The 27,530-nt window shown below is 42.3% G+C and overlaps 2 protein-coding genes across 9 annotated transcripts; both read left to right on the top strand.

Annotated features, from left to right (window-relative positions):
- The first annotated feature begins 329 nt into the window (after positions 1-329).
- Positions 330-21,621, top strand: sgip1b (SH3GL interacting endocytic adaptor 1b). Of its 5 annotated transcripts, XM_020043157.2 has the most exons (24): positions 330-733; positions 4,432-4,495; positions 5,237-5,273; positions 8,056-8,112; positions 8,567-8,624; positions 9,847-10,019; positions 10,473-10,484; positions 11,922-11,933; positions 12,428-12,452; positions 13,215-13,278; positions 13,464-13,564; positions 13,921-13,998; positions 14,541-14,585; positions 14,784-15,524; positions 15,675-15,796; positions 15,912-16,062; positions 17,599-17,710; positions 17,999-18,034; positions 18,308-18,463; positions 19,046-19,178; positions 19,811-20,013; positions 20,139-20,203; positions 20,362-20,526; positions 20,789-21,621. In XM_020043157.2, the coding sequence occupies exons 1-24, from the start codon at positions 724-726 to the stop codon at positions 20,809-20,811; spliced, it is 2,643 nt and encodes an 880-aa protein (XP_019898716.1). In that variant the 5' UTR covers positions 330-723; the 3' UTR covers positions 20,812-21,621. The 5 variants fall into 5 exon arrangements, with proteins under 5 accessions (XP_019898716.1, XP_019898727.1, XP_019898721.1 ...); XM_020043168.2 differs by lacking the exon at positions 8,056-8,112; XM_020043162.2 differs by lacking the exon at positions 17,999-18,034.
- Positions 21,543-27,459, top strand: tctex1d1 (Tctex1 domain containing 1). Of its 4 annotated transcripts, none has more exons than XM_010894917.3 (5): positions 21,543-21,621; positions 25,237-25,375; positions 25,601-25,692; positions 26,154-26,278; positions 26,586-27,459. In XM_010894917.3, exons 2-5 carry the CDS (start codon positions 25,263-25,265, stop codon positions 26,787-26,789), a joined length of 534 nt encoding a protein of 177 aa, XP_010893219.1. In that variant the 5' UTR covers positions 21,543-21,621; positions 25,237-25,262; the 3' UTR covers positions 26,790-27,459. The 4 variants fall into 4 exon arrangements, with proteins under 4 accessions (XP_010893219.1, XP_010893199.1, XP_010893208.1 ...); XM_010894897.3 differs by lacking the exon at positions 21,543-21,621 and adding an exon at positions 24,492-24,635; XM_010894906.3 differs by lacking the exon at positions 21,543-21,621 and adding an exon at positions 24,620-24,692.
- Positions 27,460-27,530: the final 71 nt, after the last annotated feature.

Below are 27,530 nucleotides of genomic sequence, written 5' to 3'. Positions count from 1 at the left end.
ACTGTCTCATAACCATGACTTAGTATCTCGTTAATACTTGCTATTTCATTATAATATCTCGTTGGTACAACGTACTGTCTGTTAATTATGACCGGTAGTGATTTGGGGCTTTCATAGTAATCTTCCCTTTGAGCATCTCTGCGAAGGGCTAAAAGCATCAGCGGATAGAAGTCACGTGACAAAGCGGATGACTGTCGGTGTGTACGATTGGCTCAACTATGACATCAGCAGGCCTACTCCTTCCCTCATTTGCTCTCTCTCCCTCTCTCTCTCCCTCTCCCTCTCCTTCTCTCTCTCTCTCTCTCTCTCTCTCCCTCTCTCTTCACTCGAGCGCTCGTTTTTTTTCTCCTTCGCCTTTCCTCCTCAGCATCCACCTCAGTGATGGCGTGTGTCTGTGTAGCTTGGGCGACTTAGGCCTAACTCGCAGGGCCATTCCCCAAATCGCCTCACTTTCCCGGGACCTCTGTCCTTTGCCTCTTCCCTCTTCATCCTGCCGTTCAGGCTGCTTGGATACATTCCCGTTGTCGGGAAAGCTGGGCTCAAGGGCTTCGGAAGCAGGGACGTTCCGCTTCACTGGGGGAGCCATTCGGGAATTAGCAATGGCCTACCCCGACATCCTTTAGCCACTTGGAATATTTAGAATTTCTGCGTCCGCCCGTGTTTCTTTATCTGCCGGTTTCCCTCCGTCCTTGGGGGGAGACAGAGGAATGAAAATCTGCAATCATGATGGAAGGTAATTATTTATGTTCCTCTCCCATTCCCCTCCTTCTCGCTTCCCTTTTCCCACCTCCTCCCTCTCACACTCCGGTGTCCTTCTGCAGGGCGGAATGTTTGGGTGCTTGTATCTGGAAATAAGCTCTTACGTGTATGTAGAGCATTTGTGTTTTGGTGCTTTTTTTCCCTTTACTTGGTGTTCACTTGTGATACCATGTGTGTGGGGGATTTAATGTGTGTTGTGTTTTTGTGTAGATGTATTTGTAAGAGGAGGGTTGATGGTCATTGGTCGCACTAAAGCTCTATGTAGCACGGTCAGATCGACGTTCGCCCTGGGAAGGTGTGTGTGTGTGTGTGTGTGTGTGGGGGGGGGGGGGTCTGGTGATGGCTGTGCATGCAGTTAATAGTGATGTCTCAAGGTTATACCGGGCGAGGTTCTGTCTCAATCTACCAGCAGTGCAATATTTTGTTGCGCGCTAGTGTATTGTTATTTTCTGTCTCGTTGTCTGTCAAGTTGTCTTGAAATAATGCAAGCTCATTTCGGAACGTGTTTGCAACCCATTCACAGATCCATGCCGTCATGTGGAGAGGACGTTATGAAGACGTTCCGTTTGAACAGTTTTTATCGTGACATTCTCTATTTGCTATATTTCTATAACTCAAACCGTAGCGGTGACTGATGAACAGTAGTGCGGTCATTCACCGATAAGTTCCTAATGAACAGCCGACAACTGTTTATTGCTAGTAAGCAATGTTTTTCAGATCAAGCATTATGTCAACATGATGGGTATTGCAACTACAGGCACGCGCCAACTCCACTGGGCTCTGTGTGTTGTCGCTTCTCATTCAAATATGTCCGGTATTCTTTAGGTTTAGCTGATTGTGTGGCCAACACGACTAACCTGTATGGCTTTATTGATGAAGATCTCCTAGTCATGCCATTAAAGAAAGTACGTGTATTTGACGACTGGGCCGTTTGTGGACATGCGTGCCAAGCTGTCAGCCTAGGCTTTTGACACAGTCGATGTGAGGCTTTCTAACAGTCGAGATGCGAAGCTTTCTAATACAATCGAGATGTGAGGCTTTCTAATACAATCGAGATGTGAGGCTTTCTAACACAGTCGAGATGTGAGGCTTTCTAACCACAATCGAGTTGTGAGGCTTTCTAATACAGTCGAGATGTGAGGCTTTCTAACCACAATCGAGTTGTGAGGCTTTCTAACCACAATCGAGTTGTGAGGCTTTCTTTCGAGCTGTGTGGCTTTCTCTCCATTCATCAGTGAGAGCTATGGTAGTGAGCCTCAGTGCCCACGTGCACAGCAAGGTGCACCATGGGATTGGGAGGTCTTAGGTAAGGGATAGGCATCCTAGCCAGAAATAGAGATGGCTGTAAAACGCTATCCACGGTGGCAGGTGGAAGGTTTTGCCTAGATGTCCTCTGAAGCCCGTTGACTGCTAGGCCTGTTCAGTGCTGTGTTATATTTTTCTTAAGGCCCAAGGCAGTCAAACGTTTTTGGTATTTCTCAAATTGCATTTTCACCCTATAAGATTAAAATAACACTCTAAAATGTTGATCATTACGTTTTTTGGACGCAACACGTTTTTGGAATTTCAGCCCGTTTATTTTAGTGAAGGTACATTTGACATGGGGAATAATTGGGAATTATTGCCAAATTATCTTCAGATTGTTTTTTTGACACTCACACACTCAGAAGAAGCATTTGCATGGCCTAACCAGTTATAAAAAATATATTTTGTAGTTATTTTCACACAAACTGTAATGTATTGCACAATGTGAACATTTTGAAATTAATCAAAAATACTTCACAGGGACTTTAACTTATTTCTTATGGAATTTGGAATGAAGAGAGAAAGGCAAAAAAGGTGTGCCTCTCAGTAGTCAGAAGAAGGGCGGCAACTAACAACTATTTTGATAATTTATTCATCTGTTAATTACTATTGCGATTAATTGATTATTCTAGTATTTGTTGAGCATCACAGTCTCCTCCACCAGGCAGTTTGTTTCTGATTATTGTGTTTGGCCTAAACTATGCCTACACCAGATCAAAAAAGCTAACATGTAGTTAGCTATAGTTACAATTATTAAAACCATTGTTGTGTTTGTTACCACTGTCTGTGAAAGCAACAGTTTATATTTATATGTATATACATTTATTGTTATTATTATAATTTACCCCAATTTGCATTTTCACAAATTAAAATCATTAATTTGCCCTAATTCTGCTTTTATTTTTTGTTGTTTCACTAAAGAGAAGTCAACTTTCTTGAAATCTAAAGACATTTCAAGATGATGAAGTCCTTTGTGTGAATGCAACTTTTTTTGAAAATGTTTATTTAAAATGAGTTTAGTTTTTACAGGACACTGTGTTTGTACATAATTTTCTAGTTTATGTAAACTAGTCAACTACATCAGCATTGTTAGGACTTTTGCACCAACAACACCAAAATGGTTTGTGTTCTTTAAGTAGACTTTTCTATTGTAAGATATATTAAAACCTATTAAAGCTGTTGTAAGATATATTAAAATCCAACCTCAGTGCTTAAAGATTATGCACTTAAGAAAACAATTAGCAAATGTGTGTGAACATGCAACATTAGATCTAAGCGCTTGTGCCAAATAATGTATGTTACTAAAGCCATCAAGGGTTTCCATTGTTTCAATGCTGATGAAGATTCTGCTGAGATGTCTTTGAGGTATCTACAGGCTTATAAGGCCTCATTGTCCTGTAGCACTCATAACATTTTCCATGGCAGCATATATCTGTAGGTCTGGGTTAAAAACAAACATAAAGTCCCACAAAAGCACATGGGAAAATGTGTTATGGTCTTTATGAAACCAAGGTTGAACTTTTTGTCCATAATTCCAGAAGGTATGTTTGGCGCAAAAACAACACTGCACATCACCCAAAGAACACCTTACCCACAGTGAAGCATGGTGGTGGCAGCATCATGCTTTGGGGCTGTTTTTCTTCAGCTGGAACCGGGGCCTTAGTCAGGGTGGAGGGAATTATGAATAGTTCCGAATACCTGGCAATTTTGGCACAAAACTTTCAGGTGTCCGTTAGAAAGCTGAAGATGAAGGGGAAGTTCACCTTTCAGCACAACAAAATCCACAAAAGCATGGCTTCACCAGAAGAAGATTAACGTTGTGGAATGGCTCAGCCAGAGCCCAGACCTGAATCCAATTGAACATCTGTGGGGTGATCTTAAGAGAGCTGTGGACAGGAGATGTCCTCGCAATCTGACAGATTTGGAGCGTTTTTTCAAAGGTGCTTCAACAAAGGGTGTGCACATTTATGCAACCAGGTTATTGTGAGTTTTTTATTTTTTACTTTTCCCTCTCAAAGATTTCAGTTGGGTTTTCAATTGAATTGTTCACGTTATAGGTCACATTCAAGGTGGAAAAAGTCCTGACATGATTTATCTTTGTCTCATTCTTTTTCATCACAAGAACCTGGCATTGTAACAGGGGTGTGTAGACTTTTTATATCCACTGTATGGCTAATTTATATATGTATATAATATGTACAGATTATGCATATAATCTATGTAAAATATAACAAGTTAACTCAAATGGTTTAACTGGTTGCCTTGGCGAATTTTGTGAAAAGCCTCAAACAGTCTAAGTTATCACAATGTAATAACTTCCTGTAACACACTTTTTGTCCTTCATCTTCTCTTTTCCTTTTCTGTCAGGACTGAAAAAACGCACCAGGAAGGCCTTTGGGTTACGAAAGAAAGAGAAGGACACAGACTCCACGTGAGTGAGCTTGAGAAGACAGTTTAACATGTAAAATTTAAAACCTGCCTCCACGATACATTAGAGAAAGAATATTTATCAAACGCTCCTATGACAGTTTTACGCACATAGGTAGGTGAGCCACTGGTTCTTAGCCTCAGTGCTAGCGCAAAACCTTGACTGTTTGCATTTCAACATGTCCCTTATTATCCACATAAGCCTGTGGGAAACATGAAACACTTTATCTGAGATTGACAGATGCATGGATGCCCTAGTTTAAGTAGTAGGGTGTGTGTCAACATTTTTTATTTGGCTCAGTGTTGTTGTCCACTTGATCAGTAAAAAACACGAATTCACAGTGGAAAAACAATGAAATTGAAAATTTTGGGGAATGCAGCACTTCCTTTGGGGAATCTTTAAACGAATACATTAGTTTTCGCACACGCGTTACAACTGAAATTTGTCTTTCGCTATTATCCCAACCACTCTGAGATTGTAGTGGCTGCTGTGTTGGGTGCTACATTATATGTCAAATTCAAAATCTTTAAATGAAAGGGAAGTGTGGAACTGGTGCTCTAACACTACTTTCAGCAGCGTCTGGTCTCCCATCCAGGAGAGATCATGCTTAGCTTTGGAGTAGAGACAGTGGTGGGATACAGGCTGCTGTATTGCTGTCTATCCAAACATATTTCTGTGTCTTTAACCAACATTGTGAATGTAGTCTTCCCTGATGATGCTGTGCTTTCCTCTGTCTCTCTATAGGGGCTCACCTGACAGGGATGGAGGGAGTACCAGAAAGGTAGACTATGGGATCAACCATAAATGGGATGTCCTTGATTTCTTTAATGTCACTCTACTTTTTACTCAACTTTTGTTTATTGTGCCCCCTGTCTAAATAGTGTTGTTGTTGTGGTGTTTATTGTTCTGTTTGTTGTGGTGGTGGTGGTTGTTGTTTTTGTGGTTGTTGTAATTGTGGTGGTTGTTGTTTAGTTTTTTGTTGTATTTGTTGTTGTTGTGGTGGTTGTTGTTGTGATTGTGGTGGTTGTTGTTGTGATTGTGGTGGTTGTTGTTTTGTTTGTTGTTGTGTTGCTGGTTTTTGTGGTTTTTGTTGTTGTGGTTGCTGTTGTGGTGATTGTTGTTGTTGTCTTAGTTGTTGGTTTTTGTTGTATTAAGTGGGGTCACTTAGAAATGTTTTAGTTTTCCTTGAAAACATACATGAAATTTGTTTCAGTATGAAAAATAGCTAAATGAAAAGGCAATCTAGTCATTGACAAGGTTAGAAATTATTATTTTTAATTGAAACTTTGCTTTCGTCAAATAATCCTCCAGTTGCAGCAATCACAGCCTTGCAGAGATTTGGCATTCTAGTTATTCATTTGTTGAGGTAATCGAGATCTTCAGTTTCTTGGCAATTTCTCACATGGAATAGCCCTTATTTCTCAGAATAAGAATAGACTGACGTATTTCAGAAGAATGTTCTTTGTTTCTGGTCATTTTGATCCTGTTATTGAACCCACAGTTGCTGATACTCCAGATACTCAGCTAGTCTAAAGAAGGCCAATTATTGCTTTTTTAATCAGCACAACAGTTTTCAGCTTTGCTTACGTAATTGCAAAAAGGTTTTGGAGTTATCAATTAACATTTTAAAATGATGAATTTGGATTGCCATTGCAACACAGGACTGATGGTTGCTGATAATGGGCCTCTGTATGCCTGTATAGATATTCCATTAAAAAATCTTCTGTTTCCAGCTATACTAGTCATTTACGACATTAACAATGTCCACACTGTATTTTCGATGAATCTGATGTTATTTCAATGGAAAATGTACATGCTTTTCTCATTGAAAACAAGGACATTTCTAAGTAAGCCCAAACTTGAATGCTAGTGTACATTGAACAATAAACGCAACACTTTTGTCTTTGCCCCCGTTTATCATGAGCTGAACTCAAAGATCTAAGACTTTCCCCATGTACACAATATGCCTATTTCTCTCAAATATTGTTCAAAAATCTCTCTAAATCTGTGCAAAGTGAGCACTTCTCCTTTGCCAAGATAATCCATCCACTTCACAGGTGTGGCATATCAAGATGCTGATTAGACCACATGATTATTGCACAGGTGTGGCTTAAGCTGTCCACAATAAAAGTCCACTCTAAAATTTGCAATTCCATCACACAGCACAATGCCACAGATGTCGCAAGTTTTGAGGGAGCTTGCAATTGGCTCCAGAGCTGTCCACCAGAGCTGTTGCCTGTGAATTGAATGATCATTTCTCTACCATAAGCCGTCTCCAAAGGCATTTCAGAGAATTTGGCAGTACATCCAACAGGCCTCACAACCACAGACCACGTGTAACCACACACAGCCCAGGACCTCCACATCCAGCATCTTCACCTCCAAGATTGTCTGAGACCAGCCACCCGGACAGCTGCTGCAACAATCGGTTTGCATAACCAATGAATTTCTGCACAAACTCTCAGAAACCGTCTCAGGGAAGCTCATCTGCATGCTCGTCATCCTCATCGGGGTCTCGACCTGACTGCAGTTTGTCGGTGTAACCGACTTGAGTGGGCAAATGCTCACATTCGATGGCGTCTGGCACTTTGGAGAGGTGTTCTCTTCATGGATGAATCCCGGTTTTCCCTGTACAGGGCAGATGGCAGACAGCGTGTATGGTGTTGTGTGGGTGAGCGGTTTGCTGATGTCAACGTTGTGGATCGAGTGGTCCATGGTGGCGGTGGGGTTATGGTATGGGCAGGCTTGTGTTATGGACAACGAACACAGGTGCATTTTATTGATGGCATTTTGAATGCACAGATACCGTGACGAGATCCTGAGGCCCATTGTTGTGCCATTCATCCACGACCATCACCTCATGTTGCAGCATGATAATGCACGGCCCCATGTTGCAAGGATCTGTACACAATTCCTGGAAGCTGAAAACATCCCAGTTCTTGCATGGCCAGCATACTCACCGGACATGTCAACCACTGAGTGTTTGGGATGCTCTGGATCGGCGTATACGACAGTGTGTTCAAGGTCCTGCCAATATCCAGCAACTTCGCACAGCCATTGAAGATGAGTAAACCAACATTCCACAGGCCACAATCAACAACCTGATCAACTCTATGCGAAGGTGATGTGTTGCACTGCGTGAGGCAAATGGTGGTCACACCAGATACTGACTGGTTTTCGAACCCCCCGGACCCACCCAATACAGTGAAACTGCACATTTTAGAGTGGCCTTTTATTGTGGCCAGCCTAAAGCACACCTGTGCAATAATCATGCTGTCCAATCAGCATCTTGATATGCCACACCTGTGAGGTGGATGAATTATCTCAGCAAAGGAGAAGTGCTCACTAACACAGATTTAGACAGATTTGTGAACAATATTTGAGAAAATAGGCCTTTTGTGTACATTCTTAGATCTTTGAGTTCAGCTCATGATAAAAGTGTTGTCGTTTTGTTCAGTGTATATATGGGTATAAACGTACATGGGTGTAAATGTATATGGGCATAAATGGATACAATGCTTGTTGTTATGAGAGTTTCTCACTCACACGTTCCATTATCACAGAAAAAAACCAACGGGGCTCCAAATGGCTATTATGGGGAGATTGATTGGGAGCGATATGTAAGTAAATATGTACAGTACACTGCAGTAAGTAACTCTGGTGTCAGTGGTTAGTTGCACAAGGAGCACAAGTGGATCTTACGGCGTGGCCGGTCAATTGAAACCATGACAAATGAGCATTTCAAAACCGCGTATATGCCAAACTTGGCTTGTAAAGGGTGGATGAATTGACCGCAACAGGAGGCCCGTGTTCTTAACTTTCCTTTCAACAACTAGACGTTTCTCTTCCGCTTCTGCTCCCTGTACCCTTCCCGATAAGTTACACTGAGTCTGGGATCAAAATGGGACCTCTCTTTTCAGAATTGTTCAGTGACGATTGTGTGAGTCTTAGCAATAAGCATGTTGGAACATCCTCAGCTGTATAAGACGACACTGGACTGCTTTCATCTGACATAGGACAGTGTGTTCGCGCCACGTCTTGGACTGCGTCTTGACCACATACGTCCTGTTACAGGTGGCTCCGGATGTGGATGCTGAGGGCTTCAGCCTGAGACCTGGAGAAGAGGGGGAGAATATCCTTTCAGGCTGACACACACACAGCTGTGGTATGACGTTTTGACCAATCACATCTGATCTTTGCACATCAGACTTTTCTCAGAGTCTGTTTGATGCACCGACATACCTGCCGGCAATCGCTGTCGCTATTGGCCGATTGGTTTGAAATGTCAGATTAACCACAGCAACCGTTGGTGGTTTTGTTCATTCAGGTTTTTGCTCCGTCCAATACCTTTTTACTAAATGTATATCCGGGCATTGTGCAATTAGCTATTAGAAGAAAGAGAATGTATTCACTTTGTTGTCATGTCCTTTATCATTTTTCTGTTCGTTGTGCGGGTTTTTGTTATTAGACCACACAGAAAGAAGACCTTCAGTGTGGAGTGGCTAGCTAGTGTCGCGCGACCTGCCGGCAGAGAGACGTTGCCTGCTCTGACACCCAGTTGTTGTCCTCTCCATCCTTGATTTGACTCCCTCTCACCTCTGTCTCTCTCAAGGGTCTCAGTCTCATTACACGGAGGGCCAAGGCTGCTGTTTTTTGGCTGGACCGAGTAAGCGGAGACGGCTAAGAGCGAATGGCTCTTACTGACTGACTGAGCGACTGACTGACTGTGACTGACCGACTAACTGCCCCTTGTTAAATAGAGATTTAACAAGGGGCAGAGAAGCCGACTTGCTGGCTGAAACTGTATATGGTTATTTGCGACTGTTTCTGGCATGGAATAGTTCATCTTCAGTCTCCCTAGCAATTGCTCAATTCTTATGACTATTCCAGTAAGTTAGTAGATACCGGTAAAGCTTATTACTGGCTAATACGCTGTTAAAACAGCCAGTGGCAAACGCAATACATAGCCGCTATTTGTGGAGGAGGTAAACTTAGTAAGAAACGTTAGTCAGTTTAACTGTATCAGCGTCGTTTTAATTAACTATTAAAACGGCCACTGGCAAAAGAGGATTTGTTCAGGATAGAGACAAGAGGCTATGCTGAAACCTGGCACGCATACAGCCTTTCACGTGGGTGACCCAGGTTCGAATCTCGAAGTGGCAAGGTTTTCTTTTGCGGGCCGGCTGAACTAGGCTTGCCTGGTTTCTTCTTTTGGTATTTCCTTCCACTTGGTGTCACTTTCAGACCTAGACAGCCGGGGGAGAGCAGATCCTAACTAGGCCCCAGGTGGCCCTCCACCATTGTGAGGCACTGTGAGTCCATGTTAATGATATGCCTCCTTGACAAGCGTCCACCAGCTCCCAGAGGCAAGCAGCACTTCTTCTCCAGCGACTCGGAGGACGAGGACGACAAGAGGAGGTTCAAGATCAAGATCAAGCCGCTGCCCTCGGACACGGCCAAGTGCGCCGTCCCCTCCGTGGATGAACTGAAGGCTTCCGTCGGAGGCTTGGCCCTGTCTCCCTCACTGGTGAGCCGTTTCCCCCACCTCCACTAGTGCAACAGACTCTCTGGTATATGCTGAACACTACGGCCTAGGGTTGGGCTGGCTGATGAGTGGGCGAGTTAGGCATATGGGCGGTGTATCTTGGTCACTGTTGCCCAGGGAAACGGACACACCTGGTCTCTTTGCGTACCTGGTCTCAGCGTGCCCTCACCCCATGGTTTCCATCTGACTTCCTGGTTTGAAGAGCAGTGTGGGAACAGGGCAGTGGCTTGACGCGGTTGCCTCGAAGGAAGGCTTACTGCGATCTTCAGCTCTCTGCAATCCAGTGGGAGTTGTTGTGATGGTTGATACTTGGCACAGCTTGTTACTGACATTATCTGGAATGTAGTGAATACCAGTCCCTCTTTTTCTTTCCACCCCCCCCCCTCCCCATATCTCTCCAACTTTCTCTCTCTCTTACATGTGTTCCTCTGGTAGAGGAGAAGTCCGGTAAGCCAGTCTCTTTTTTTCCCTTCACCTTTTTCTGTTTTACTGTACATAGATATGGTTGTCGCCGAGACATTCCACAGGGGCAGTGTTGCACGTAACATTGGTTATAATGACAGAATTGTATTGCAATATAGAACGTTTGGATCAAGCAAACATCATATCATCTATGTGCGTATCAACATCAAATGTCAACGTCACGAAATACATAATATTTTAGTTGTTATCTTGTCAGGCTAAACCCCGATTACGATCAGGTTATGTAAATTTTCTTTTTGCTAAAAATACATTTGCGACCGTGATAATGTTAGTGATGTCATTGTAACTCGTTTCTGCTCACTGGCTTTGACTTTCCTGTTTGAGTGGTTTAGCTGTTCTAATTCCTCTCTCTACATGTTACGTTTTACATCACTAACTCGTTCACACTGCATGCCTTCAACACATTGTGAAGAGCATCTTCCCTTAGGATTTGTTTTTAAATTCTAAAACTTAACTTGAACCTCCCTTGTAAAGCTTACATGGGACATAATGCATAATCCCTTGCATAGCCCCTGTCTGTATCCACACGGTTCTGTTTGACAGAAGGTAATTTATGGGCTTGCAATTGGGATGACATGCACAGCTTTTTCAATTAAATTACAGCAGGGAGTTGTTCCCTGAACGTCAAGCGCAAGAAAGCAGACCGATGCAGGTGTGGTCTACTCGGGCATATCCAATCAGAAACCAACATTCTGGGCTCTCAGGGGGCACAGCAATCTGTGGCACTATTTTATAGCACAGATGTCTGTAGAACAAAGCAGGACGGATCGGCACAGTTTGCCTGCATGAAGGCAGAGATCTTTAACGTTTCAGAATCCATTGGAAGTAGTTGTGGTAAGACAGTGCTATTAAAACAATTAGATTAGATGATTAGATAGAGCAAGTACTGTATACCAAATAAATACATTAATGAAGTTGATGTACCAAATATACCAAATTAATACATTAATGAAGTTGATTTACCAAATATACCAAATTCATACATTAATAAATTAGATAAACCAAATGTTTAATTTGCCTGTTGCAAATATTTTTATGAATCTGTTTTAATCAGCTTGCTGCCATGGACACGTCCCGTGCTTTTTTTGATTGACAAGCTGAGGTACCAGAACCGACCCGGTGCTGTTGGTGTGTTACTGCCTGTCGGCGTTACGGCACAGTCTCAGCGTTGCAAAAAACAGCACTGCTTTCCCAGAAAGCTCGGTTGGAAGATTCCCCAGGAATAAGGAGGGAATTAATAGAAAATCCTCCAACAAGGCATTCTGGGTAACCTGAAGCTTTTTTTGCAACCCAGCACCGTGTTGAAGTGAAGGGGTGTGGCCTTGTTTTAAGTTCCGTCTGACTGATTTGTCACTCACTCTCTGACCAGGTCTGTTCTCTCTTCCTTTGTGCTGGTCTCAGAGACGCAGCCCGGTAAGTCTCCACACAGTGGCCTATTTTAAATGCGCCTGCACCCATAAACACACACATGGAAACAAGTGAACTATGAAGGCTGTCTGCCCGTTTCAGCCTCTGCCCACAGACTTACCTGTAGTCTGCATTCCACTAATATAAGGTGTACTGATGGCCTCGCAAAATTGTTTCTACTAAACATGCTGGGATTGGGCTCAATTCCGTTTAAGTTCTAGTCAGTAAATTAACTTAAATAAATCGAAAGTTTTTCAATTACTTTCGATGAGGAGCAATTTGGAATTTTAGCTGCAGTTTGGTTAACCTTTTGAATTCACTGGAATCAACCCCAATCCTGGCCTATGCTGTGCCCAACTGTATTGACTGGCTTTAGCAGTTCTAAGTGCTGATTCGTCCGGGGGCCTGTACTCTGTCAGTTACCTGATTATGTTCATGTTTTGTATGTTAAGGTATATACTGTTAGACTGAGCATTACTTTTTTACTGTTTTCATTGCAGGGCTCCATGAAGAGACATCTGTCCTGTAAGTACATTTGGGCGTTTGATGCACTGCAGTTTGGGTAGTGGTTTGACGCAATTTGTAATTTGTTCGAGATAAGCTTAAAGCATTTAGAGCGGAACTGATAGCTTAGTTATCTGAGAAAATAATGGTAAAGAAATTGTTGTTGCTGTCCGTACTTGATGACAAGGCACTTATTGTGGTGCTTTTGAGAGAGCGGACTATCTGATTCTTCAGTGTTCACTAATTTAGCAGAGATTTGGAACCATGCTATTCTTATTGTAATTTTTGCATTGATACATTTTTAGATGTTAGAGCAGTAAGACTATGCAATCTGAGCCTTCAGGCAACACAAACCAGAACTTTATGTCTGAATAAAAAGTAAGGAATAGCCAAGAACACCGTTTGGCACTTGCCCGGCATTGTTGGAGATATGAGTCCACTGAATGAACGAGGTGTCCTTGAATTTGTGGTGACTTTGTGTAAGTGAATATGGTCCTCTACATCCCACACACACCAGGAGTATTTATGCCCCTGCAGACAGTGGAGCAGATATGGCAAAAAGTTCTGTTTTACATCACACTGTAAATATAAATAATTTATTATAATTTACCCTTTTTTGCTACATTTTCTGTGTGTGGAAAAAGTAACAAGTTTAGGGGGGGTGTCCCGGTAAACAACTGCATCCAGGTCGTCGTCGTCCCCCCCCCCCCCCCCCGGTTAAACCCTTGTCAGTATTCATGCATAATAATATGACGGTATAATATTGCATTGCTTTTTTTCCAGATGAGGAGATCGCCAGACCCAGACGCTCCACCCCGACGCCTAGCCCCGCCCCTGAGATGCAAAGGTCAGAGGTTAAACCCGTGCTAGCGCAAGCGGGCGAGCATATTTGCCCTGAACTGTGTTTGTGTTGGGTCTACAGAAACGCGTCTTTTGGTGAAATGAACGAAAGTTGCTAAATTCACAGAGCGAATGACATTCTGAATATCAGACACTTGTGCTGACATGTCCATGTGTCACGTTCTCTTCCAGTGAGAGAGGTTCCCAGAATCGCAGAGCGTCGCCAGCCTTCTTCGGCCCTCCTCCAGAGTCCACCAACGAGATATACCGATACGACAGTAACAGAAATGACGGTACCTCTAACTGTAGTCCGCGCCGCATGTGGGTTTGCTCTGGCATGGGTTTCGGCTGTGTGTCAGGACCGCGGTGTGTTGTGGTGATTGCGGGTTCAGAGTTCCTGCAGGTGGCTGTTTCTATTCGCCAACTCCCCAGCACATCTGAGCCACTGTTAAAGAGCTGAGGGAACGCCTACTACAACAAAGACCCGAGTAAACATATAATGACGTATGATAAAATGAATCAGCGAAGGCACGAAGGGATGCACTATCTTGTCAGGATTCAAAGCGCCCGGTTTATGACGGCACGTCCGGTGTAGCTGATATAAGATGAATGGTATTGGGTTTGAGATTGCGTCTTTCTCTGTGTTTAGTGGTCTGTCTGGAGGCCGACGCGTGGGCTGTCTCAACGTTTCCCGATTCCCCGCTGGCCAGAGGCTTTCCCACAGGAGGTACGCCCCGGCCGTTCTGTTCATCAGTCTTTCTCGTGTAATCGTGTTATTAGTGTTCCATGATTGCACAGCGCAGTCGCATTATAGCCCGATGACCACTGTGTAGCCTGTAGACCAGCCACACGTCGGGAGATGTAACCGTTGCCCAGCTCTCAGGGCCCTTGTGTCTGTCTGAATTCGTTTTCGATCTTGTGATATGTGGAGATAAGTCTTTCCCGAAGCAGGGTCTGAAATGGGTCTGCGCTGCTACAGCTGTGTAATCCGGGACTCGAATCTCTCTTTGCGGGCAGTTAAGTGAGGGATGTGATGAGAAGCGGAGCTGCTTCCTGGGATGTGCTTACGAAAACACCCATGATGATCCACTCTCCTAATAGGGTCTCAAATAGAGAATCGGACTTTCAAATGATAGTTGTCAAATAATGTTACATACACTGATTCCGAATGAATCTCTTTGACTCTGTGACCCCTCTTAACCTCTGTTGTTTTATAGTGATCTTGTTTTACAATGCAAGTTATTTGACCCAGAATCACTCTCATTGTAGCTCCGCCTCCAGTGCCTCCCAAGAACATCTCAGCCTCCAGTCAAGGTCATTTTTCATCTGATTCTTCCTGCAATATTATTCTGCCAAAAGCTCTGTTCTGGATGCATATGTTGTGCCACAGCTAGTTTTCATTTGTATTTGAATTTGGCATTTTCAAATTCCAATGCCTTTTGCATGGAACCTGTCATGGTGAATGGTTGTTTTTTGGACACCATTCAAGTCTCTGAACTTTTTACCACACAGCTGATATACCCAATGGAAGAATAGTTCCAGTCCCAGCCCCCATCTACCTGAACATCCAATCCCCAGCCTCATACAGAGGGTCCCCTGTGCCTGACCTGGACGATGTATTCGGTCCTATGGAATCCTCCCGGACCAATGAGGACAGAGCTTCGCCCCGATGGGTCAGCTTCAACAGCGAGAGACCGCCCCCACCCGACGAACCGGCCCCTCCTCCGCCCCCTGCCTCACCTCCTCCCGACTCACCCCTCTCCTCCCCCCCTGACTCTCCCTGCCTCTCACCAGACTCCCCCTGCCTCTCCCCAGGCCCCCCTCCGGATGAGCCTCCTCCCTCCCCGCCGCCATTCTCCTCTCCCCCGGACTCGCCCATCTCCATCATCTCCATCCCCCCTCCGGACGAACCTGTGCCCCCTCTGCCCCCCGACTTCCTGCCCCCGGACACCCCCCTGTGCGTGGCCGTCGATCCTAGCCTGTTTCTGGACGATGAGATGCTGGAGTACTCCTCCTCCGCTCCGCCTCTGGGCTATCCCTGTGCACCTCCCAGTCCCGCGCCTCCCCCGCTGCCGGCGGAGCGCACCTCTCGAGCTGGGGTCCCTTCGCCTCTGGTGTTCCTGAGAGAGGGGCAGCAGGACTTCGTGGCCTCGCCCCTGGGCGTGACCCCGGGCTTCAGAAGCCCACCGCCCCCACTCCCCCCGCTCACCTACAGGTCTATAGTCTCATCTCCTGGACCCGGCTCAGGCAGCAGTGAGTACCGACATGGCTTGAAATGTGACCACTACAGGTGTACAGTAGGTCATCCTACAGTCATGAGAACGTAGTTGGTCGATATCGCTTTATTTACAGAAAATTGCTGTTAGAGATCATATGTCACTTGACTTTCTTTTCCCTGCCCAGGCCCCTCCTCTCCAGCTCGGCCCGCCACGCCCCTTTCAGGCGGCAGTCCGATCCCTCCACCTCCTCCTCCAAGACCCTCTTCTCGGCCCAAGCTGCCTCCTGGGAAACCAATAGGAGACCTGGTATGACACATCTCATCAGTCAGAGATGAAACCAAACGCTGCCAACGTTACACTGTGTTGTCCAGACATTTGTTAGGTGGACCAATGACATTCTGCTCCCGACCCCCCCACACAGACTCGACCCTTCAGCCCCCCAGTGTCCGGCAGCCCCCCTCCGTTTGCACCCCTGGCCCGGGCCGAAAGCTCCTCCTCTATCTCCTCCGTCACCTCACTGAGTGCAGCCTCCACCCCCACCCTGGGGAGGGAACTGAGCATATCCACCGCAGGTACTGCTGGCATGGGCCGTACCAATCATTAAGCTGTGTTAATGAAGATGTTAGGCTGTGTTAATGAAGATGTTAGGCTGTGTTAATGAAGACGTTAAGCTGTGTTAATGAAGATGTTAAGCTGTGTTAATGAAGATGTTAAGCTGTGTTAATGAAGACATTAAGCTGTTTAACAACATTAAGCTGTTTAACGAAGACGTTAAGCTGTGTTAATGAAGATGTTAAGCTGTGTTAATGAAGACACTAAGCTGTGTTAATGAAGATGTTAAGCTGTGTTAATGAAGACGCTAAGCTGTGTTAATGAAGATGTTAGGCTGTGTTAATGAAGACGTTAAGCTGTGTTAATGAAGATGTTAAGCTGTGTTAATGAAGACATTAAGCTGTTTAACAACATTAAGCTGTTTAACGAAGACGTTAAGCTGTGTTAATGAAGACGTTAAGATGTGTTAATGAAGACGCTAAGCTGTGTTAATGAAGACGCTAAGCTGTGTTAATGAAGACATTAAGCTGTTTAACAACATTAAGCTGTTTAACGAAGACGTTAAGCTGTGTTAATGAAGACGTTAAGCTGTGTTAATGAAGACATTAATCTGGGTTACTGAAGACGTTAAGCTTTGTTAATGAAGATGTTAAGCTGTTTAACGAAGACATTAAGCTGTGTTAATGAAGACGTTAAGCTGTGTTAATTAAGACGTTAAGCTGGGTTAAGAAAGACGTTAAGCTGTGTTATTGAAGACATTAAGCTGTGTTATTGAAGACATTAAGCTGTGTTAATGAAGACATTAAGCTGGGTTAATGAAGACGTTAAGCTGTGTTAATGAAGATATTAAGCTGTTTAACGAAGACATTAAGCTGTGTTAATGAAGACATTAATCTGTGTTAATGAAGACGTTAAGCTGTGTTAATGAAGACATTAAGCTGTGTTAATGAAGACATTAAGCTTGATTAATGAAGACATTCAGGGATCTTCCTAATGATCTGCTAGCATCCTCCATACAACTCACTACGCTGTGTTAATGAAGACATTCAGTGTGTTAATTAGGGACACTGGGTTGTGATATATGGCCAATATACCATGATTAAGAGCTGTTCTTATGCACGACGCAGTGCGGAGTGCCTGGACACAGTGCTTAGCCGTGGTATATTTGAAATAGTGCTCTTATAAACCAATTAGGCACTTAGAGCAGGAAAGAGTGATGTTATGTCATAACTGTGGTATCTCCTTTAAACGGTGTTTTGAATCCTAAATGCTGATTGTAAGATAGCTGTGGTATATTATATGGTATACCACAGGTATTACATCATATCACTTTTTAATGCTTTAATTTTGTTACATTTCACCCATTGCCATATACCATGCACCCTTGTGCCTTATTGCTTACATAGACAACAGTTCTCAGCCAACCAGCATTCAAGATTCACACCACCCGCCGTATAATACTTAGTACTATGGAGTACAGATACTGGAAGGGCTTGAACTACTGAGCTGGTGCCTTTCAGTGGTGATCACAGTGTGTGTGTGTGTGTGTGTGTCAGGATGCTCAAGAGGACCCAGCCCACTCACCATGGGAGCCCAGGACACTCTGCCTGTGGCGGCTGCCTTCACCGAGACCATCAACGCCTACTTTAAAGGAGCTGACCCCAGCAAGTAAGACTAGCATTCTGATAAATGCTAGGCTAATGCTAACGCGAGTAGAAATAGAAATAGGCTTTCTCTTTTCAACGCTAGGCTATTGCTAACACAAGTTGCAATAGAAATAGGCTAACTTTCTCTTTTCAACGCTAGCCTAATGCTAACACAAGTAGAAATATAAACAGGCCAACATTCTCATTTCATTGCTAGGCTAATGCTTTCACAAGTAGCAATATTGATTTGATACTGATATGAATAACATCTATGTAAATCAAAGTCAATACTGATGTGATGATGTTTCAGCCGGCAAAGCGACCCTCATCAGAATAAATGCAACAAGTAAGAGGCTATGATATTGTTGATACATCTCATATTGCAACTCTATTTCAAACTTTATTTTCCCATTTTGTGGTCCCCGCAGGGAAATTCATTGTGTTCATTGTACTGAGAATGTAGATATTTGATTGTGAAACATAGCTTGCTTATTGGCACACCCAAGGATTCTGGTGTTGTAGTTGTTCCCACACCCCTAAGGATTGTGGGCACATTAGCTTTTCTGTTTTGTCCGGCCCCTCTTCTGAGCGCTGAGCAGGTTCTACTCTCGTGCTCCAGGTGCGTGGTGAAAATCACTGGGGAGATGGTGCTGTCTTTCCCAGCTGGCATCACCAGGCACTTTGCCAGTCACCCATCAGCCCCCGTGCTCACCTTCAGCATCAGCAATTACAGTCGCCTGGAGCAGGTCCTCCCCAACCCACAGCTGTTGTGCTGGTAAGGCTTATTAAACAGTGGTGGTGGTTTTTGGGGCGCTTCTGTAGTCTGACCTGTAGTCTGGATTTATGACAGCTGCATGTTGCCTCTTAATGAATGCCCCTAGAAATTGTGACTGGACCAGAACAGAACAGAAAAAAAATTATGGCCATATTTGGCATTTGAAACTAAAGCAAAGCATATCCCTGGCCCTGTAAGGATGGGGCTGGAGAAATGTATCAATGAGATTCAGAGCCATGCTTTGCGGCTGCTAAGTTTCTGCTTTTACATATACTGTTTCTACAATTAGTAAGAGTAAGAATAAATCACAAAGATATTTTTGGTTCTGCGTGGGTTAAACTGTTGAACAAAGCTGATGAAACATTTAAAAGGTACAATCCTGAAGAATCAATAGATATTTATGAATGTATAGGTCCAAACTCCAGATTGCCCCTTTAAACTGTAACACTCTAGAGCTCTGATTTGTAAGACCTGGGGAGTTAGCATGCAAGATAATCTTATACAGTGCATGTTTCAGAAACATTCATTGTAATATTAAACCATCAGCAAATCTAAATGCCCATGTCATGTATTGGTTTTCAGCGATACCACTACGTCCAATGTGGACACCAAGGAATTCTGGGTAAATATGCCAAACTTGATGTGCCACCTGAGAAGAGTAGCTGACCAGAAGCCTCAAGCGACATATTACAACGTGGACATGATCAAATATCAAGTGAGAGATCGTCTGCACAATTCGAAGTTGCTGCATAATTATATACAGAATATAGTTATGTACTTATTATTTTATTATTATTATTATTACAACTAAACAAGTGACAAAAGAAAACAGTTGCCATACTTGCTCACCAACCAGGTAAAATACATTGTTGTTGTTAAATATTGTTATTCTAAACATTACTGCTTATTTAATGTGCAGGCTACTGTGCCATTGATAATATAATAGGGTGGGATGTAACAAATGATCCTGGTTTGCTACTGGCTCCGGTGATGGAACACAAGAACACACTCTGGCCAATCACATGGCTAGTCGTTAATGTTAGTTACGGTGGCATCCAAATGGTGACCAGTATCGCGGCTCGTTTTCCCTCCCCATCAAAATGAATTAGTGTTGTTTTTTACACATTTTAACCAGTGCTGTGTGGCTTTTGCATGAACTAGCTAACTAGGAAGGGCCTGATCCGACGTCTGAGTGAACCGGCTGAACCAAATCCATTTGCTTCTACTCAGCTGTCAGCTGCTAAACATGTGTAACCAATTTGGGAACCTCAGGCATGTTCGTCTTGTTTGAACGTTATTACATTATTATGCGTGTGTGCGTGTGCGTGTGCGTGTGTGTGATTACAGGTGGCAGCCGAGGGGATCCAGTCAACTCCCCTAAACCTGGCGGTGAGTTGGCGTGGCGACGCCAACAGCACGGACCTCAGAATAGACTACAAGTACAACACAGAGGCCATGGCTGCGCCGTCACCCCTGCACAACATACACTTCCTGGTCTCTGTGGATGGAGGCGTGGCCAGAGTACAAAACATGATCCCTACTGCCCACTGGTGAGAATGCGGGTTTGCTGATTTCTAAATGTGTTCATTTTCATCTTATTCTTAGTCATTAAAAATGTATTTATACATACAATTTTAATAAATACTAAATCTCTGTTTTATTTTCTCTCTCTAAGGAACCCAGAGCAACAGAAGATTCTATGGAAGATACAAAACCTTTCCCAGAGGTCTGAAAATGGAGGCAAGGCTTTCTTTTTTTTTACTACCTGTGACTTTGTATCCTCCTCTTTCTCCTCCTTCTCTTCCTTCTCCTCTACTTGGTCTCCTCCCCCTCATGGTCTCTGTTGGCATCAGCATCTGAATCTTAACAACATTACATCCTCACTGTTTGTCCAGTAGGAGTGGGAGCTCTGCTGGGCAGGTTCCAGTTAACGGAGGGCCCCAGTAGGCCGTCCCAGTTGGCAGTGCAGTTCACCAGTGAGGGCAGCACTCTGTCAGGCTGCGATATCCAGTTGGTGCGGAGCGGATACAGGCTCTCACTGGTCAAAAAGAGATTTGCAGCAGGTCAGTGTCACCATGTGACAGAAGCATGGAAAAACTAGTCTGCTTGTCCCAGCACCGCTTAGGTGGTTTTGCCAAGTGTCTTGGTCATTGGCACATGTGGGATGCCATTCATACTCCCCCATTTGAAACGTAACTCGAATGAGACCGTTCTTAACCCTTAGTTTGTCTGGCCGTGCAAACTAAGGCCCAACAAAAAGACTCTGGCAGTGGCAAACAGTTGGAGTTCCCCCTGACTAAATAATCTGCTTGTTCTTCTTTACAGGGAAATATCTGGCGGACAATTAGTTACCACTGTTGCAAAATGGCCCCCTTTCAAACGCACCATGGCTTTTGTCTGAGGAGGACGACACAGCCATGGATTCCTTTTTTGATACGATCTACCAACCGAGAAAACCTTCCACTTTCCAGCAGGGAAGGGTGGATGATTGGATGAAAGGAACCACAGAGTGGGATGTAATAGACACAGTTCACCAGTGTATCGCTTGTTTGCCCATATGTAGTCTCACTTGGGGTTATGCAATTAGTCACCGACTTTTTCCCCTTTGCTCACCCTGAGGGGCTGTTGAAACCAATAGAATGAATTTCAAACACTTCACTCCCGTTAAGCTAGGTAATTTATATCCACTTTTCAGCACATACAGTGATCCAGCCTTATTTGTGCACACCAAGATGCACTGAAAATATTTCCGTGATTAGATAGATAACATGAATTGATAATTCAATGAGAAGAATTCCACACGTTAAGTGTGATTAAATTGTTTTAATTTTATTGATGCTTTCATTTTGTTTATTGGGTTGATAATTGTACCAGGACACTGATGCCCACAACTTGGAATCAACATGGAGGAATGGTTGTTGTGTGGTCATTGTATGTTTGCTTGGAGGACAAGTGCTAGGTGGGATTATCCCCTTTTTCTGACTGTGGATGGCAAAAACAAAGGAGGCTGCCTTAAAAGCTTTGGACCAGAGTCGCTGATTTTCTGGGTTTGTTTGTCCCTTCTGATTTTTGTGACCATCTACAGGAGTCTTTACCCAGCAAAACCGATTGGACTGGCATCATTATGCTAGGAAAGTGGTTGAAATATGTAAACACAGGTTAGTGGTGTTTATGAAATCAACTAGTTTTAAACAGTTTTGCCTTTTGGGAATTATACAGGAAGACATCAAAGAAGATGGAAAAATGCTCCCATGAATCATTTATCTAACATAGAAGACTAATGTATATGTAATGGAAGCCCAATGTTTTGTTTATGTTCTTGTTTTCCACCATGTGGAGTAAATAGATGTATTATAATTTCTAATAGCAATATATTGAAAATTAATTTTTAAAATAGTGTAAATATGAAAGAGATTTCTTCATATATCCATTTGGACATGTGGGTATTTCTGTGTATTGTCAAGATGTGTGTCGTACGGTGGTGTTAGCCTTCATGATACATTACAGGACCATTTTTGGATCACTCTTCATGCCAATATGCATCAAACTTAGTCAGATACCATCGGTGCGATTGCAACAAAACTTGGGTTAATAAAGCGTCTTGCCATAGAGATCATGGCACTTAACTTTAGATCTTAAACTGATGGAGCAGATAGTAATGCAATAACAAGCAAAGGAAAATACGAATGTTGCTAAAAGGAAAATACGAATGTTGCTATGCTAAGTCACGCCCCTCGCCCCATTTTACCTAAAGTTATGAATTTCGGTACCCAGGTCCCTTTCCTTATAAGAACCCATAAGGTGTGCGGTCATAGATTTTCTCTTATTTTCTCATAGTATCTGCGGTGCTGTTGTGGCAATGACCGTTTGATGAGTCAGTCTTTAATGAGATTTAAAATGCACAGGAGCACACTAGGGGAATAAATTTGGTGATTTTGAATCATCAGATTCAGACTTACTCCTTTAATAGTAATGGTCTGTTTGTAACCAATTGGGCAGGTAGAATTTGCACAAATTAGAAACTTTAGCTTCACCATCCTTCAACTTGTCTAAGGTCCAATCTGGTGGATTTTCTGCCATTTTTTATTTTGTGAGAAAACACTTTTGACGCTACACCTTTTGAAGTGAATGAAACTTGATATGCATCATCTGTAAACTAAACACAATACCTAAACTAAACACAATATTTTGAAGTGTAATGCTTACAACAATATGGTCGCTATTGAGTTATACAACAACAATGTGGCGCTGACGCATGCATATACTTTGTATTTGTGTCTGTTTTACTGTAGTGACATTTGGCACACATGCATTGCAGAACCATTTTTGGATCTTTCCTTATACATACAGTGTCATGTGAATGTTTGGACACACATACTCATTCAAGGGAATTTATTTGTTTATTTTTACTATTTTCCACATTGTAAAATATTAGTGAAGATATCAAAACTATTAAATAACACACCTGGAAACCATACATTAACATTCCGATTCTACCTTGACCCTCATGCATTAAGGACAGAAATTCCTCAAATTAGCTTTTAACAAGGCACACCTGTTAATTGAAATGACTACCTCATTAAGCTGGTTAAGAAAATGCCAAGTGTGCAAAGCTGTCATCAAGGGAAAGGATGGCTTCTTTGAAGAATCTACAAAATGAAATGTATTTAGATTTAACACTTTTTTGATTACTACATGATTGGAAAGTCATAAAAATAACAAAATACCCTTGAATGGTGTGTACTGTTTGGGCGTACTGTAACAGGAAGAGGCACAGGGAACGGACACAGAGGATCAGGGGACTGCAGGACTCACATGAAATCCTTTGGTCAAATGTTGTCTCAACTGGCCCAAGTCAGACAATGCATTGTTCGTGTTCTTGTTTGTTTACTAGCACGATAGCTGCACTTAAAAATGTTTAGCCCGTTGGTCGATAAGTGAATACGCTTCTTAGCAAGTTGAAAGCACGTGAATGCATCCAACTCATATTTCTGACTTCACAACTAGGAATTTTTCACTCTATGAATTAGTCATGACTTTATGGTGTGATTAACTTCTGATCAAAGACGGTTAATAAGTGTAAATGTCTTTCACAGGCCGTTTATTGTTGTCTAAAATGCTCACAGTTCTGGTTTCCCATGAACACAAATGGGATAGCAGCTTAGTCATGTCAGCTTAGCTCATAACCTTCAAAAAGGAGCAAATAAATTCATTCTTTCACCTCTGTATTCATCGTATTTCACCTTTAACCTGTAGATTTTAATTTTTTTTACTTTGGCATGAAGCCTAACAACATTGTTGTTCATTATATATTGCAGCTAACATTCTCTTATGTTGCATACCAGCGACAAATAGCTTTTTATTACTGTACTTGTTGTTCTCCTTTCCTGCCCATCTCAAGGAGAACAATGTTAATGTATTATTCGATGCATTTACACTTTATGACAATGGTAATACAATTACCTCACATTTATTACTTGCATCCAAATCAGTATATTCAAAATCAGTCACAACCCATGACAAACAACCCTTTTTATCCTTGTAATACATTACATGTATTCATGTTAAGAAATTTTCATGGTTTCAATATTTTACTTCTTTATTTGAGCGTACTGGTCTTCTAAAAATAAGTATTTCACTTGCTATTCCAGATTATAATGCAGTTTATTAAGGTCTCAATAATGCTGATAAGTTTAATTATTTGCCTTATTATTGATAAGTAATTTTTAAGTAATTTTTTCTGTATGTTTTTTTATAGTGAGTATTACTTCTTCATGTTGTGTTTCATTCACTGCATAGGACACTGAATATGCAAACGTTTCATGTAAATTTCCCATCCAAAGATTTTAAGAGTAAATAAATATATAAAAGTGAATATAATGTAATACCTGTTTTACTTGGTAATAAAGGGAGAATATTGAGAAAATAAAATGTCTTGATTTTCTACATTCACCACATGTGCAGATACATTCTTGTTTTTAGCCTTTTTGTGTGGATTACTATTGTTTTTTGTTGTCAGAATTATCGTTAAGTTCAACTAAGTGTTACCGACGTGAAAAGCTGTACGGGGTTCTTTAAAAATGTATGTGCACACGTAACTTGCGGTTGTCAGGACAACACAATACTCTGGATGGCTAAATGCTTCCGCTTTGAGTCGTGACACTTGGAATAGGTATGATTGTTATTATAGTATTCGGAATTAAAGTAGTGATTACGTCGAGTCGCTTTGGTAAATACTCTCTTTGGTAATTATTTAGTTAACAAAAATTATGTTTATTATTATTTTTTATTGGTAGCGACACAAGTGTGTAGTTTGTTTGGAAATCGCTGGTTGCAAAATGTTGGTGCTTTTTTGTCGCGTAAAATTAATCTGTTCAGTTAGCTATTAATGAAATGTCTCCCAATTTTTGTTTCACATGGCTGTGTAATAAATTCTAAATTCGTGTTTATATACCACCCATCTCATTATCTTATGTGATTCTAAACCAAGCGAGAAAGTTGTGCATCATCTAACTTTGTTCTAACCCACCGAGTTAAGGACTTTGAAAAGACGACTTGCTGGTTGAAAATACATTGAATAGACGTTAGAAAGACGTCTTTCAAATTATTCATGAATGGAATTACGATAACTCTTCTCAAATGTCAATTTTTTTCACTGTAGGTTTTAATTCTAATTTACATGATGAATGTAATGATGAATCAATAACTAGGATATACAACTAATTGCAGTGAATGTAATTTGGGGCCTAATACAAATCTTTCCTCCTTTGAAGAAAAATAAGCATACAACACAGACATAATGTCTGATTTTGCTAAAGAGAAAGCAGCGCGTCTTTTGAAGAAGAGAGGCAGTGTCTCGTCGCTTGGGAGCCATGACGTCAAAGCTAAGGAAACAGCTGGAAAGACCAAAGAGTGAGTACTCTTTGAAGTTCACCTTGATGATGTGAGAATGGTTGCTAAAATTATTGTAGAACAAAACAGGTTTCATTAATGTATGTAGAATGAAACCTGTTTAGTATCCTACATATCCTAAATACAACCCTTAGGATGATGAACAAATACTGAATGAGACAGTCTCAAACAGACCTTTCAGTGTTTTTCCACTGTCTTTGATTACACATGGATCTTGATTCACAGTTCTATAAGCACCCTATCCTATATTGAGGAACCCGGTCACCATGAGGATAACCCTCGGCCCACTGTACAGATGGAGAACACCTTCCAATTGGGTGAGTTTCTTTTCACCACATGTTAAGAGGTGCTATAGCCAGATCCCAGACCAGTCATTGACAATGGACTCAGCGGTTGATAGGCCAGTAAACCGTAGTGAACCGATTTGGAATCAGGTCACAACAATAGAACCCGGGTCAGCAACATGTTGGGTCAAAAAATTAAAATTAATAAATAAACTGCTGATTGGCTTAGTGTCTCAGTCTAATCAAGGTGCTGAGTGAACTGTTCAATTTTTTTTCCATATACAGTTTTGTTTTGGGATTAGGTTCTAGTCCATTTACGGTGCTCAAACATTTTTATATAATTATATTTTATGAGCTCCATGTCCCATTATACTGACTGAATGAAGTTGCCTACTCATGCCCTAGAAGCAGATGCCACTTAGAATTAAATTGAGTGATTCCATTTTGTATACAACTTAACTACATTATGTGAAATGTATTGCCCTCTTGAGCAGCACCATATCGACGCTTTCCTGTTCTCACGGTCAACGACATCCTGAAGGATGTGCTGTCCAGTTACCTACAAGAGGAGAAGTATGAAGCAGAGCTCTGTCGGCAGATGACGAAGACCATATCGGAGGTAAATGATGTAAAGGAAATCATAAAATGCTTCGTCCTAGGCTTGGCTCAAATTATGAAATGGGGCTGGCTTGCGTGCACAGTTACTTTTGAATCTTGGGTTGGAATCTGGACCCTAATCTTAGCACACTTGGACTTCTCTTTTCACATGTCAAGTAAAGCCGAAGGTAAATGTAAAATGATGATTCATATTTCAGACAGGATTGGCGTTGGTACGAGTCAGTGTACCTGGTAACAAAAAAACAAGCGGTTGCTAAAGTTGCTCTGTTCATATTCCCAAGTATGTGGCTCTTCCTTGTCTTTTATAGGTAATCAAAGCCAGGGTGAAGGAACTGATGGTTCCCCGCTATAAGATCGTTGTTTTGATCAGCATCGGGCAGCTCAGTGACCAGAACATGCGCATCGGCAGCCGTTGTCTGTGGGACTCCTCCAACGACACTTTCTCCTCACATTCCTTCAAGAACAGCTCTCTCTTCGCCCTAGCCAACGTGTACGCCGTTTACTTTGAGTGATTCATGGAACACAGTTGTCACTGTAGTACTACTGTTTAAAAGCCATGGAGTCTGTCGCGAGGGTTTTATAACGGCACAGTAAGCATGACACAATTGATTAATGAACAGACAGTCAGGACTATTGGTGTCGGCTTATGACAAGAGACTCAACACTGTTATGAGACAACAATAATGTTTAACTCAGCCAACAATAATGTTTGTTCTCAGACTTAGGAGGGCATGTTTTTGTAATACTTTTTAAATATTGTACAGTATGGATGTGTCTGGGCTACATCACTTTAAAGAAATAGTCCAAGTTGTCCTGGGAGGCAAGGCCTGGACAATTCTCATTTTGTGGAAATGTTACTGACCTAATTAATTAATGACTTTAGGCTTTAAAGCTGTTAAAGTAATGTCATAACTTGCTGATCTTCATAAATAACAGAATAGACTATAAGGATATTGTACAATAGTCCTGTCAGACGCCTGCTTGATGCAATTGCATTGGTTAGCTCAAATTACTCATGGTACAACAGACATTACCTCTTGTAATTAGTTAGATCAATGACAATAAAGCAGTCTGAAGAGATAGCACAGTGGTTACAAGTGGTTTATTACTCGTAAGATTAATGAGGGAATTGCATTGAAAGTCACAATAAAAGCAATTGAAAGTCGTTACAGATGTTACCGACGTCTTCAGCTGACTTTTATTGAAGCCATCTAAGCATATTGAAAAATGATGGTCTCCAACCAGAATTAGCA

This window comes from Esox lucius, chromosome 3 (genome assembly GCF_011004845.1).
Source record: "Esox lucius isolate fEsoLuc1 chromosome 3, fEsoLuc1.pri, whole genome shotgun sequence".
Classification (NCBI taxonomy): domain Eukaryota; kingdom Metazoa; phylum Chordata; class Actinopteri; order Esociformes; family Esocidae; genus Esox; species Esox lucius.
This window is presented reverse-complemented; position numbering and strand designations above follow the sequence as displayed.

Coding starts and splice junctions, on each gene's coding strand:
- tctex1d1 (XM_010894917.3), top strand. CDS start 25,263: ATGTCTGATTTTGCTAAAGAGAAAGCAGCGCGTCTTTTGAAGAAGAGA. Junction 25,376..25,600: donor ACAGCTGGAAAGACCAAAGA/GTGAGTACTCTT, acceptor CTTGATTCACAG/TTCTATAAGCACCCTATCCT. Junction 26,279..26,585: donor TGACGAAGACCATATCGGAG/GTAAATGATGTA, acceptor TGTCTTTTATAG/GTAATCAAAGCCAGGGTGAA.
- sgip1b (XM_020043157.2), top strand. Junction 13,999..14,540: donor CAGAGGCTTTCCCACAGGAG/GTACGCCCCGGC, acceptor CTCTCATTGTAG/CTCCGCCTCCAGTGCCTCCC. Junction 15,525..15,674: donor TGGACCCGGCTCAGGCAGCA/GTGAGTACCGAC, acceptor TTCCCTGCCCAG/GCCCCTCCTCTCCAGCTCGG.